General features: G+C 32.7%; 3 protein-coding genes across 3 annotated transcripts; 1 reads left to right on the forward strand and 2 right to left on the reverse strand.

The window, feature by feature from the left end:
* Nucleotides 1–1220: 1220 nt before the first annotated feature.
* On the reverse strand, nt 1221–4706 carry LOC132925677 (uncharacterized). Its single transcript, XM_060990049.1, is given in 6 exon segments — nt 1221–1225; nt 1269–1319; nt 2037–3384; nt 3567–3775; nt 3841–3979; nt 4668–4706. Coding segments are annotated over 6 exon segments (1791 nt in total).
* Nucleotides 4707–5181: 475 nt separating this feature from the next.
* LOC132925678 (uncharacterized) lies at nt 5182–6921 on the reverse strand. Its single transcript, XM_060990050.1, has 3 exons — nt 6403–6921; nt 6325–6329; nt 5182–6256 (listed from the first exon to the last, which is right to left on the reverse strand). The coding sequence occupies exons 1-3, from the start codon at nt 6919–6921 to the stop codon at nt 5182–5184; spliced, it is 1599 nt and encodes a 532-aa protein (XP_060846033.1).
* A 4988-nt stretch (nt 6922–11909) lies between these two features.
* LOC132925679 (uncharacterized) lies at nt 11910–15147 on the forward strand. Its single transcript, XM_060990051.1, has 3 exons — nt 11910–12066; nt 12138–12323; nt 12521–15147. The coding sequence occupies exons 1-3, from the start codon at nt 11910–11912 to the stop codon at nt 15145–15147; spliced, it is 2970 nt and encodes a 989-aa protein (XP_060846034.1).
* The last annotated feature ends 25 nt before the right edge of the window (nt 15148–15172 follow it).

A 15172-nucleotide genomic window follows, 5' to 3' on the forward strand; every position in this document is an offset into this window, starting at 1 on the left:
ACTGTGTACTACTCGAATAGTCGATTTTGGTGGACACTTTTCTTTTTTTCAGTTGTGGAATTTCAATATCATATTGAAATATTTTCTGTATGTCCACGCAATGGTTTACCACCGATGGATATACAAAGTATGATATCTATAATACGTTTTACAATTTCACGATTTTTTAGTCGTTGAATCTCCTTTTGGCTGTTAATATGTTCACATGTTTTATCCAAAACAACATCAATAGATTTGGAATCCAAAAAATTTGATAAAGCTGAAGAACTATTTAAATGAACCTTAGTTTTTTGATGGACATTATATCTTATTGTAGCTGATTTCCAATTCTTAAATCCTGTTTTGGAATATACTATTTCACTCTGCCCAGCGTTAAGTCCTGTGGCACCATTAAACATTCGACACGGAAAGCAAAATGCTAGGTCTGCTTTTGGACTATATTCTAGCCAAGGAAACAAATTATACCAAGAATGCTGAAAACTGCGTTGTTTATTAGCATTGCCAAATGTTGTCCTTGGGAAAATTTTTAAAACTGGCTGATATGGTCCTTTTAAAACCCTTTGTTTAAATTCAATTTGATTCTTCGGGATACTTATTTTAGGGTCATCAGGATGTAAGTTCGAATCATATTTGTCATAACCTAAGTTTAAAATTTATTTATTATAAATAGGTAGGTAATTTAAAATGCAACATATAATATTTTTGTTAAGTTATGTATTTTAAAATATCTTTGCCGATAACATAGGAAAAATAACATGTAAAACATTTTAATACTAGTATTAATATTTAATAGCAATATATACCATCCATTTACTTTCAAACATACTATTAAAATTCACTAATAAAATATATTAGACACATAAAATAACACAGATAGATTAGGTTAAAGAAAATACAATTTTTTGTTTTAACAAATAAATATTTAATCACAAATTTTAACTCATTTACTAACATTTAACAATTATATATCATTATATACCATATATTTACTTTCCAGCATAATTAAAACATTTATTACTAAAATCAATCAACTATATTAAATACAAAGAACTCAAATCAATTAGGTTAAAACAAAACAAAAAATGGTAATTTGAAATTCAGTATACAACATTTTTGTTAAATTATACATTTTAAATCTAAATGTCAATGAACATCAATAATAATACCTTCTTCAAATGTAGCTGAGTTGTTAGGATTGATATTTATTAAAATTCACAATCTTAATCTAGGTACACAAAATAAACCAATTAAATAATTAAAATACATACATTCTTCAACATTTAATTCTTGAATATCTTCAGTTTCTGTTTGAAGAACTTCTTTTTGCAAAACATTAGTATTTTCAATCAGTAATCATAATCGTTTATGGTGTTCAAAATGTTTAAATATTTAATACAATATAGACTGTAATAACTAATAACTTACTCGTACTAGACTTCATTTTTTTGGAAAAAAATGCTTATATTTTAGGTCCTTGAGGTCCTTCCTTTTTATTCGATGGCATTTGCGTAGAACTCATTGTAAACAATAAAATTATTAAAAATTAAAACAAAGTAAAAAATACACGCAATATCAAATAATTTAAAATTTAAACGGCTGTTGTTGCATTAGTAGCACGACGTTTATTATATTATCATTTATAATGTTTGTTATCACTGTTCACTATCTTATTACGATTATACAACAATGAAGAACGTTTCGTAACGTTCTGTACATGAAACGAAAACACTATAAATCAATAACACTGCAGCACTGATTCTCGATTACAACAAAAATATTATAAAATGTAAAATGTAAAAATGTTCGCTGTCTAGTATAATATAGATATCTATGCATTTATTAAAGAAAAAGCCTGAGGCCGCAGGTGGGGCCGCGGCCTACCCGGCCCCCCCCCCCCGTGCGCACGCCTATGTGAACTTGTATGTCGTCTGCGGACATATTTATCGGAATATTCGTCTTCAATAATTTCTCTATCTTTAATGCTATTTCAGACACGGTTTCGACAAAATGTCTCGCCACGTCCTGTCGACTCTCACTTCCTCGATATAATATTGGTTCCGTTGGTATTTCGTGTCTCGCTAATAGCTCTATCGGTACGTCATTGCTCGCCTTCACAATGAGTCCATAGCTCATCGCTTCATGTCTGTGTATTATTTTTGTATTTCCCCCCTTCTTCTCATCCGTCTTCATCAGTATCGTCTCGAAATCTGCATAAATTACTATAGGGTGTCTCTGTGTGTTTTTCCACGCCTCGAATTTCAGACACTCGCCTTCTTTCGGCATCACCGGTAATATTGGCTTATGTGTACCGCATATAAGCTTATGTTGAGTTAACGCCTCACGCCCATTCAATTTATATTTATATCTTCGATTGTCAAAGCTGGTAAAACATCTTTTGCAAAATACGACACTCTCTTTATGTCCAGTCTTTTGAGATCGTATGAGTCGCGACAAATTCGAAATATATACGTAATGCGACCCGCTTTCGTTTGCTACCAACAACAGATCAAAGTGGTCGGCTTTCTCCTCATCAACGACACGTAGCGGGTACACCTCGTACGTCGGATATTTACGTGGTGGCTGGAACTTTTTGTCTAACCCATAAACATTCACAGAGACAGTCGGGTTATTATATTCGAATTTCTGAACGTCGGATAATGGCGTTGGGAACGATATACCATTGAAATTGTATTTGTCATCGTGTTGTTTATAATTCTCACCGATACGAAATTTATTTTCCCCCGTCACATGCTTGGCTAATACAGCCCACTTGAAACACTGTTGGTCTACATTCTGAGGATTTATTGTGCCCCGTTTTCCTTCGATATACGCAGGCAGTGGTATGTATGACGACCCGCCCATCGGCGTGTATTTGTAAACGGCCAACAATAGCCCATCTATGGACTCCAGGGTAAACCCGCTTCCTCTGCTAGTATAAGCTTCTTCTTCGGTCAATAACTTTATAAAAGCCCTTTCAATAATCTCACCAATATTACTACCCGAAAAAACTTCAACTGCTGATGTTTTAAACGCTCTATTTTCAGATGAATTAGGTACGTTTGGTCGGTTATACGTAGCCTCCAGCTTCAAACTAAATTTTATCGAGTGTCTCAAAACATGATTTTTCAGCATGTCTGACAGAGCCGGTGCAAGAGGACGTAGAAAGTCGGTATAATTTTTAACATTATTCAAATTTTTTGCGAAATACCAAACGATTTTTCGACCCGCTGACGATAAAATTTCAACTAACCCCGGGGATTTCACCATATCCATGCGCGCTTTTTTTGCTCTAGCAGCCGACGTGGTGTATGCGGTGGAAACTCGTTTGCCGTTTACACCCGTAAATACGAGTCTTAAAAATAAAATTAAAAAAACCTAATAAATCTAATTTTCCTATAATAGTATAAAAAATTTATGTATCGTTTAAAATTAAATCTATCAAACGGTCTGACAACCGGTGCAACCCGCCAGCATATAAATAAAATTTATGATTTATACGAATCTTTCAAAATTATACCCCATCTATAATATTAAAAATAAAACTAACCTGTATTATCGTCTTGAACTTTTTCATTTTCAAATGCGTCCATAGCTGCCATGCAAATCTCGTCCTCGGATAACATGTTCGAACCACCGGCCGGGATATCGGGGACGAAAATTTGAGGGGTAATCTGTAAGTTTCCCTGTGGAGCAACGCTAGGCGCAAACTGTATAACGCTCTGTCGAGTAGGTTGAGCAACAATCGGTGCAGGCTGACGATGAGCCGGAACGATGCCTTGGAAAAAATATTAGATATATATTAATAACAAAAATAAATAAGTATACATAAATAAGTCATACCATGAGAATTTTTCTCATGCCTCTTAAGACTTGACATGAGACTGAATGTCTTGATGCATACAGAGCACGGAAAACGAATTCCTCGGTGTATGATTTTGTGTCTGAGCAAACTGTCTTTACGCGTGAACATCAACGGACACTGATCACAATTAAATATGTTGATAATTTTTAAGGTAAAAAAAAAAAAAAAAAAAAAAGTATAAACGTTTAAAACACTCAAAAATACTCGATGACGATGTGTGTACAACGGCTTAAAACGTACTGAAGAACTGTTGCCTCTTTCAGAATATATATAAAGATATATAAATTATTGATAATATATGATAACATGTGATAACTGAAAACGTATGTCGCGTACATATGCGATCGTTTGGTGTCGGTGGCTATTGTGGCGTGGTGGGGGGGTTATAATATACGTCACAAACGTAGTGGATGCGGCGGTGGCGGCTGCGGCTGCGGTGTTTGAATCCCCCATTTCATACTACTATTCAACAGTATTTCGGTGATCAAAAGAAAAAAAAAATTAAAATTGGCCGATACTAGATGGTTGGCAATGCATCAGTGTGTTGTGAGAATACTATTGAGTGCTGGAATAGTCTCACGCATTATTTTCTTTTAGTCGTCAATGAAGACCACTTGAAAAGTGCAGAAACCATTTTAGAAACATTAAATAATGAAGTAGTAAAAGGCTACTTTTATTTTCTTAAATATTCTTTGAATTTATTTAATTCTTTTAATGCTATGTTCCAAACTGAAAAGGTAATTTCATGAAATGTATAGTCAATCAATTAAGCTCTTAAAGACTCTCGCTCAAAACTTTGTCAAACCTGAATTTCTTGTTTCTCGTGAAATGGATAAAATTTCATTTTCAAATCTTCAAATATTTTTACCTAATTCTCAAATTATTGTTGGTGCAGAATGTCAAGATTTTATTAAAAATTTTCCTGAAACGATTGTAAATGATTTCAAAACCACTTGTTTGAAATTTTATATCGCAGCTACTGAGGAAATAGTTAAACGGTTGCCAGTAAAAATCAATTATTTAAAGAATTTGAATTTTTTAATCCAAAAATATGCCTTGATCATAGGCGTGCGCAGACTTTGTTCGCAGGGTATGCAGACATGCAGCTGATAAAATGTGCCCCCCCCCCCATATATATAAATCCCCCTAAAATTAATGTGCATGACATTATATTATAAACTTATGGTTACTTCTTTAAATAAGAAAAAATAGATAATTCATCTTTTTTGATTTTAAGTATTTTTTTTTTTATCAATGAAAAGCATTTTTTTTACAAACATGTTTATTTAAATGAAAATGTATATTATACAATATAATTGTTATAATTCAAGCCTTCTCTTCCCTGGTATAAGGACTTTAAATTCTTCAATCACATCATCTATGTCAATTTCAGTAGAAATGTGTTGTTCTATGAATATCAACATTAATGCATCCAGGCGCTTTTGGGTCATCACTGACCTTAACTTTGATTTAACAATAGTCAATTTTGAAAATGCCCTTTCACAAGAGCAACTTGTAACAGGAATGGTAACAAATAATTTTATGGATTTATAAAAATCTGAAAAAATTTCTGAACGTCCACTATCTACTAACCAATCTAACCATTTTGAAATGTTAATGTTAGATGAACCGCATATAGATTCTATTTCTGGTATATTTATAAGTAGTTTAATTTCTGTATGAATATTTTTTAAATTAAATGCTTCTGACAATATCTTAATGTCTGCATCATCCGTTTGAAGTTTTAACATTTTCCCCATAGATGCAATTAAATTCAATGTTTCTTGTGAAAAACGTTCATCAATTCCTTGAATCATTTCATCTAACATTGGATAAGAAGTAAAATATCTCATTTCTTCAATTTTACTATCAACAGTATAGAGTGTAGAATTGTCATCAATTTTTCTGGTAAATTTTCTCTTTTTAACTTCAGGTATAGAGATAAGATTTTTTTGACAAACACTTAAAACTTCATTGTAAATAACAATAAAGTTATTATCATCAGATCTCAATTTACTGAGGTGTTCTCTAAGAGACTTCACTAGAGATACTGCAGATAACAAATCTAAGTTTGGTGATTGTAAACTGGCACTCACTTTTTGGATCATAATTAAAACTGGACTTAATATATGCATAGAAAAAATAAAATCAAAAGTTTTCATTTGAAAAATGAGACCTTTAGCTTTGGCTCTAACTTCAGATAAATTTGTTTTATCGGAAATTTCCTCTAAACAAAGTAGTAATGCTGAATAGTTGTTTTTTACTGCTTCGATGGCTTCCGATCTACAAGCCCATCTAATAATAGATAGTGTTTTAAGACTTCTAAGTTTCAAGTTAATATCTTTTGAAACGCGTTCTAAAATAGCATGACGCACTGGACTAGCTTCAACAAAACTATAAATAATTTGTAGAACACCAAAAAAATCAAATATTACATTATTTTTTCTTCCCAAAGAACTTACCAAGACTAGGTTGAGGCAATGGCCATAACAATGGACATAATATATGCTGGGTTTATTTTCTTTGACTTTAGCTTTTACTCCATTACAACTACCAGCCATCGTAGCAGCCCCATCAAAACATACAGCAATAACATTTTTCCAATCAATCCCAATTTCATTAATTGCTTCAGTTAGTGAGTCATATACTGACTGTGCATTAACTGACAATAATCTTTTGACACCAACAAAGTGTTCTACTGGACGGTTTTCTTTTTTATTAAAATAGCGTACACATACAGATAGTTGTTCGTAATGGCTACAATCACTGGTCTCATCAGCTATAATAGAAACCATTGTATTCTTTACTCTACTTGAAATGTTTCGTTTCATAACATTTTGTATAGATAGAAGAATATCATTTTGTATACGATTACTGATATAACTTGCATTTTTAGGTCCATTTTCTAAATGTTCACTCAACAATGAATCATATTTTTTTAACAAATCAACCATTTCTAAAAATAGTCCCTTTGAAACACTATTTGTATTTTCATTATGGCCACGTAATGATTTCCCATTCTTTGCTAGACACAGTGCAATATCTATTAGGCGGTGCATTATACTTCTGTTAATCATTCGCTGTTCTTCGCGTTTTGAAAGTTCTATTTCTTTTGATTTATTTAATACAATATCAATTGAATCAGAATTTAAAAAAGTTGCCATAGATGATTCACTTATCATATGTGACTTAGAGTTTTTGTGTTTTATGAATCGAGAAGTTGCTATATGCCAGTTATTAAATCCGGTTTTGGAAAAAGTTGGGTCTTGATGACCAACATTTAAATTAGAGTGCATAAATAACCGACATGAGAAACAAAATACTCTGTTCAAGTCAATACTATATTCTAACCATTTAAAACTGTCATACCATTTTTCTTGAAAACTTCTGTAATAATTACCAATTTTAGTTCTTGAAAATAATTTGAGACGGGGTTAAAATGGTCCTTTTAAAACTATTTGTTTAATTTCAAGTCTCGATGTTGGCAGAGCATGAGAAGGATCATCTGGGTATTTTAATGAAGCTGTGTCAATTATTGTGCTTTCTATTGGGGAAGAAAATAAAACAGATATTAACAATTATATTTACAAATAATTCTATGTAAATTATTCCAAAGAAAAAAAATACGAACCCATTTCAACAAAATATACAAAATACAAATACCTAAAACACTTAACAAATAATTAATTAGTTTCACTCACAAAATATTCATAAGAAAAATTAAGCGTTAGTATTAATTATTAAACTGCAAAATATATAAAAAAAAAATTATAGACAAATAATAAATATCAAATTAATTAAAGTATAGTAAAATATAATATTTACATTAGTAATATTTATGCAAATCTAATATATTTTTATATCACACATAATATGAAACACAAACAAAATACATATTATAATACCAAATAACAATTAGTACTTACCTGTAATTAAACAAAAATTTGGAAAATATATGGTAGTCAACACATTAATAGCCTATTAATTAAAATTAAAATACCTACTAAATATCTACAACCTTCTATCTGCATTATAAAAATAACAAATATGTATTAGAAAAAAAATACTCAATTAAATAGACTATGTTTTAATATTCTTGTCATTATAATATTACCTATGAACAATATACATACCTTCAAAATCATCAACTGATGCATTATTATTATTATTATTTCGTATGGCATCAACTGATGCATTACCTTCACCTATGTAAAATATAAATTGTCTTAATAATATTATAATTATTTAAGTTTTTTGCAATATATTTTTTTTTACTTTGACTTATCTCATTAATAGTTGCTTTAGATTCATCATAAATTATTTTGGATGTTGATTTTTCAACACTCAATGATGCATCACCTTCACCTGTGTACAATATAAATTGTCTTAATAATATAATTATTAAGTTTTATGCCATATTTTTTTTTTTTACTTTGACTTAGATCATTAAAATCTGCTTCTACAAGCTTAGTGTGATCCAAACCTTCACCATCTGTAATACAAAAATATGAATCACTAATTAAGTCAATTTGTTTTAATATTTTAAAATACCTTTAAAACCACCAATAAGATTTTATAGTAATCATGTACTTGATAATCTGTTATTTAAGTATAGATTTCTAAATATTATGAAATAAAAGTTAAATATATAAGTAAGTTAATCACTGTACTTACCATTATTTGTATCGCACTTTAATATAAATTTGTCCATTGCACCTCTCATTTTATTTTTCTCGTCATTTATGATAGCAGCTTTTTTGCGTTTCGCGCTACCACTTAATTGCTTAATTTTTGAACTTGACATTTAAATTTTAGCACAAACCACAGTAGATAGAAAAAAATCGTAAATAAATAAAAATATTCGATTGAGTTGTAACAATAATACGTAGAACGTAGAACAAACTAAACAACTTAGTACACAAACGCACGATACTACGATAAGTTAAAAGTCGGTGCCCCGGTAGGATACGCAATTTGATTATAAATGCGCGGTAAAAATATTATTATCAATGTTCAATAGTCAGTAGTGGTCAGTGGTTACAGATATCTAAATTATAGATAGCCATACAAGTGATTATATTGGCACAGAATAGATTATCAAATAATTTAATAATAATATTATTATTTTAGTATCAACTACTTTAACTACTATATTATATTAATTATTATCAGTATTTAGATATCGTCAAATTAAAGAATACATGTAATCGCTGTCATTTCTTGGGACATATAAATAGTAAATACCTACACTAAAAATAAAACCCATATTTCCTTAAATTATTGAGAACCGTCCTAAATTAATTTAAAAACAAGTCCCTATTCCATATCGATATCGCATTACTATTTTATAAAAATCCAGTTTAAATTATGAACTGAGACATTGTTCATGACGTTCATGTGCCTTAAGCGTCTGGTTGCAGGGTATGCAAGAGCATACCCTGCATACCCCGTGCGCACGCCTATGGCCTTGATTATAATAAAAGTATTACAAATTTAAAAATTACAAGGGAAAAATTTCAAAGATATATTAACAAACATGATGTTATAGAAGAATGGCGAAATAACTAAATCTTATTTATCAGAGCATAATAATCTTATTTTAAGCTTTTTTAACACATAAATCTAATCTCTACTTATTACTATTTTATATAGGTAGTACATATCTATTTATGTTTAATTTACAAATATAAAAGTTAAATTGATCATTTTTTTCATTGTAAGTAATCATTATTTTAGTTTTATGAAATAGTATCGTTTTTTATATCGTAATTAGCATCAGTGGCATAATATGTATATATTGTATATATACATTTTAGGTCAATGACCCTGGAACCACAAATTAAAAATTTTGGGGTAAAAATGGTATCACAAATTTGTAACCAACTCGTAATAATTCGTAACCAAAAATTTGGAAATCAATAAGAATACTTAAATATTCTAAAATAATAAACATACAACTCAGAAATATACCTAGTAATAAAATAATTAAAATAATTAAAAAACTAAAAAAGTTCGTTCGGTGATCAATAATCCTGGCGATCAATGTATCATATTATTACATTTTCTTGTTAAGTATAATACAAATAATCTTTATACAATATAATATCTGCGTGAGAATAAATCTAGTGGTAATTTAAAATTGACCAATGATATTGCGTAGTTGAACACAGCTGCTGAAACAGACCTCATGACCTAATATTGTTCATTCCCGGCCCCAACAAATACCATCATGAACTTATTTACACTACAGTGTTTACAGTACAGTGGTATTGACTCAAAAGTTGATAACAAAAATTTAATAAGATATAAGAGTATACAGTATTATAATAATAACTAAATACAAATTATATAACAAATGCAATGTTTTCGGAAAAAATGAAATCAATCTACGTAGTAATTATAATTAATGAAATTACTTTAAAAGTATTACATAAAATAAATAATAATATAGGTACCTAGATACATAATAATAATAGCAGACTATAAAAAAGTCTAACAGACTTTTTTCTGTCCAGAATGGCTTTAAATAGGTACATACAATGATAACTATTTCATTGAATTCAATTATAACATATCCACTCGACACATTGTGTTTTCATTTTCAATACAATGTCCATATTTTCCAACCAATATAATATTTGTAATTAATTTAAACTTTCAAACATTTCATAGTAGATAGAAAAAGGGGCTTCTGGAGCCGCAACCCGCAACCCGCAACCGCAACCCGCAACCCGCCGCCGCCGCAACCGCAACCGCAACCCGCAACCCGCCGCCGCCGCAACCGCAACCGGCCGCTGACGCCCGATCGCGTACGTGCGCGACTTGTATTATTGTTATCATACAACCAGTTATCATTTGTTATCAGTTATCATTTGTCATCAGTTATCACATGTTATCATATATTATCAATAATTTATTTTTATCAGTTATCACACATTATTTTTATCAGTTATCATATATTTAAAAAATATAATATTCTGCGTTAGAATCGAATCGTGAGGGTAACATTGTATATATATATATATTTAAGTACACGCTAAATAATATACATAATCATATGAATATTATATAGTTCCCTCTTATATACTTGGGGAAATAATATACAAAAATGTACATTAAGCACCTAACCTGGCGCCGACTCATAATGTATATCCTTAAACCGTCACAGATCCATATTCAATTCATCGATAATCACACAATACCTTGCAAAAACTCTACCGTCGCCACCCCGACGTTTGGCGTCGGATTGACAATAAGATACACCTTATTTAATAAACTAAATGACTATATAGAAATTCATATTAAGCACGTCTGGCGACAATAAATTCCTGACATTAGGTAGCCCTCGATATTAGTACAATTAAAAGACATTAAGAGACATATCAATTAAATATCGATATTCACTCACTACCTTACAAAAAACTCTACCAACTCGACATAAGGGATTAAGCATATTTGGCGTCGTATTGACAATACGATACATTTCCTGCCATTAGGTGGGTATTTGGCGCTTTCGCATACCTTTTCTTAAGGTACGGTTCCCCTGCAGCGTCTAGACGCCATAGAACGACGCGTCTTGACGCGGCGCCTGAACGCTGCAGGGAAACCGTGCCTTTATACGATATTAGAATGCCTATTAGTGAACAACACGATAATGATCGATATTAGTGCCCTTTGCCGGACGTATCTTCATACAATGTAATTTTAATTAAATACCAATATTCACACTGCCTACCCTCAAAAATCTTTACTCCACCTACTTAAATTTATCTTTATGTATTCTGAAAGAGACAACAGTCTTTTAGTACGTCGTCAGTCTTAAACCATCGCGCACTTATTTTTCGTTGTATCTACCACAAGAAGCATTAGTTCTTCATAGCGTACCTCTGATTATATATCACCTAGTGTAGCTGAATCGGTTTAGTCTGCCCCGAGACATTTATCGTTCTCATTCGTTCGCGCCGGCTTTAAAAAATTTCCAGTGTTTTAAAATTTTTACAAGTGTTTAAACATTTTGTTATTTTTATTTCGTTTTCACAATTTAAATATGTTTAAATGCGAACAGTGTCTTTCGGTTTTCACACGTAGAGATAGTTTGGTCAGACATGGAAAAACTCATACCGGTATTCATTTTCCATGTACTATATGTCAGTCATCATTCACATACAAGACCAGTCTCACCAAACATTTGAAAAATGTTCATGGTATGTATACTTATTTATTTTTATTATTAATTTATATCTAATATTACATTATATCTAATGTTTTTTCCAAGGCATCGTTCAGGCTCATCGTCAGCCTGCACCGGTTGTTGCTCAACCCACTCGACAGGGCGACATACAGATTCCCCCTCAAATTTTCATCCCCGATATCCCAGCTGGTGGCTCGAACATGGTATCCGAGGACGAGATTTGCATGGCAGCTATGGAAGAATTTGAAAAAGTTCAAGACGATAATACAGGTTAGTTTTATTTTTAATATTATAGATGGGGTATAATTTCAAAGATTCGTATAAATCATAAATTTTATTTATATGCTGATGGGTTGTCAGACCGTTTGGTATATTTAATTTTAAACGATACATAACATTTTTATTCTATTATAAGAAAATTAGTTTCTCTTTAGATTTATTAGGGGTTTTTTAATTTTATTTTTTAGACTCTTATACAACTACGAGCGTAAACGGTAAACGAGTTTCCACCGCCAACACCACTTCGGCTGCTAGAGCGAAAAAAGCACGCATGGATATGGTGAAGTCCCCCGGGTTAGTTGAAATTTCATCGTCAGCGGGTCGAAAAATCATCTGGTATTTCACAAAAAATTTCAATAATGTTAAAAATTATACCGACTTTCTACGTCCTCTTGCACCGGCTCTGTCAGACATGATGAAAAATCACGTACAGCAACATCCAATAAAATTTAGCTTGAAGCTCGAGGCTACTTATAACCGATCAAACGTACCCAATTCGTTCGAAAATAGGGCGTTTAAAACATCAGCAGTTGAAGTTTTTTCGGAAAGTAACATTGCTGAGATTATTGAAAGAGCTTATATAAAATTATTGACCGAGGAAGAAGCTTATACTAGCAGAGGAAGCGGGTTTACCCTGGAATCTATAGATGGGCTATTGTTGACCGTGTACAAATACACACCGATGGACGGGTCGTCATACATACCGCAGCTTGCGTATATCGATAGGAAACGGGGTACAATAAATCCTCAGAATGTAGACCAACAGTGCTTCAAGTGGGCTGTATTAGCCAAGCATGTGACAGGGCCGGCGGTATACCGTATAGGAGAAAATTATAGACAACACGAGGACAAATACAATTTCAATGGTATATCGTTCCCAACGCCATTATCCGACGTTAAGAAATTCGAATATAATAACCCGACTGTCTCTGTGAATGTGTATGGGTTAGACAAAAAGTTTCAGCCACCGCGTAAATATCCGACGTACGAGGTGTACCCGCTACGTGTCGTTGATGAGGAGAAAGCCAACCACTTTGATCTGTTGTTGGTAGCAGACGAAAGCGGGTCGCATTACATCTACATCTCGAATTTTTCACGCCTTATACGCTCTCAAAAGACTGGACATAAAGAGACTGTCGTATTTTGCAAAAGGTGCTTTACCAGCTTTGACAATCAAAGATATAAATATAAATTGAATGGGCTTGAGGCGTTAACTCAGCATAAGCTTATATGCGGTGCACATAAGCCAATATTACCGGTGATGCCGAAAGAAGGTGAATGTCTGCAATTTGAAGCATGGAGAAACACTCAGAGACATCCTATAGTAATATATGCAGATTTCGAAACTATACTGATGAAGACGGATGAGAAGAAGGGGGGAAATACAAAAATAATGCACAGACATGAAGCGATGAGCTATGGACTCATTGTGAAGGCGAGCAATGACGTACCGATAGAGCTATTAGCGAGACATGAGATACCAACGGAACCAACATTATATCGAGGAAGTGAGAGTCGACAGGACGTGGCGAGACATTTTGTCGAAACCGTGTTTGAAATAGCATTAAAGATAGAGAAGTTATTGAAAACGAATATTCCAATAAATATGTCCGCAGACGACATACAAGTTCATGAAGCAGCGACGCACTGCAATCTATGCAAAATCGAGTTTACCCCACCTTCAGAGGTACTATATCGTAAGACAGCTGACCATTGCCATCTCACAGGAAAATACCGTCAAGCTCTCTGCAATGTATGCAACCAAAAACTACAAACACCCGTTTTTGTACCGTGCTACTTCCATAACTTGTCCAACTATGACGCGCATCTGATAGTCACAGAACTTGGTTATGACACCCAGACTATTAGAGTAATACCAAACACTGAGGAAAAATACATATCATTCTCTAAATATGTGTCAAGTAAATTCCAAATCCGTTTCATAGACACTTTTAGATTCATGGCATCAGGACTATCAACTCTAGCTAAAAATCTTGTAACACCAGGTCTGGAGAACTTCAGAGAGACCGCTAAAGTTTTTAATAAAGTCGATATGTCGCTCGTGACTCGGAAGGGAGTGTACCCGTACGAGTACACAGATAGTTGGAGCAGGTTGGATGAAGAGAGACTACCGAGGAAGAGGGACTTTTATAGCACGTTAAACGAGTCGGGAATAAAGGAAGAGGAATACACGCATGCAAAGGAGGTCTGGGACCACTTCGGTTGCAAGACGTTGGGCGAGTACAGTGATCTGTACTTGAAAATCGACGTGTTGCTGCTGGCGGAAATTGAGTACGTAATTATACCTACGGGGACGTATGAGTTGGATCAGTTAGAGACAATTATACAAAAAATGATGCCTGACTATGTCAGTATGTTTGAATTAAAAACAAACAGCAGAACATTAAAGTGTATAATATCGTGCAGTCATAACGTTGATTTTGGAATCGAGAATAGCATAGCTAAATTGTTAGGGTTTAGAAATGTGCTATACACTACCGGTGCTAGTCATGAATCTGAAAATATTGTCAACATAATGAAAATAAACTGTATAAAAGTAGAGTGTAATCTAATCATCGGCTCATTCTGTGACGGAGTACCGAGCCAGTTCATACACGAGTTTTATCCTACTGTATCTGTGGGATATAAAATCGTTGAGGTACCTAGGCATCCAGTTTTTTATGGTCTTAATACGACTTCAATAACTAAAGTAAATATTGCGCTAAAAGATCAGGACGATTGTCTGATTAATCTGCGTGGTGAGCCTATCACAATTCGTTTACAAATAACGCGTGGATATGGCACTAAAATTTAATATAAAAAGAACTACAATCAAAAAA

Source organism: Rhopalosiphum padi, chromosome 3, assembly GCF_020882245.1.
Source record: "Rhopalosiphum padi isolate XX-2018 chromosome 3, ASM2088224v1, whole genome shotgun sequence".
Lineage (NCBI taxonomy): Eukaryota > Metazoa > Arthropoda > Insecta > Hemiptera > Aphididae > Rhopalosiphum > Rhopalosiphum padi.

Coding starts and splice junctions, on each gene's coding strand:
- LOC132925678 (XM_060990050.1), bottom strand. CDS start 6,921: ATGCACCGCCTAATAGATATTGCACTGTGTCTAGCAAAGAATGGGAAA.
- LOC132925679 (XM_060990051.1), top strand. CDS start 11,910: ATGTTTAAATGCGAACAGTGTCTTTCGGTTTTCACACGTAGAGATAGT. Junction 12,067..12,137: donor ACATTTGAAAAATGTTCATG/GTATGTATACTT, acceptor GTTTTTTCCAAG/GCATCGTTCAGGCTCATCGT. Junction 12,324..12,520: donor AGTTCAAGACGATAATACAG/GTTAGTTTTATT, acceptor TTTATTTTTTAG/ACTCTTATACAACTACGAGC.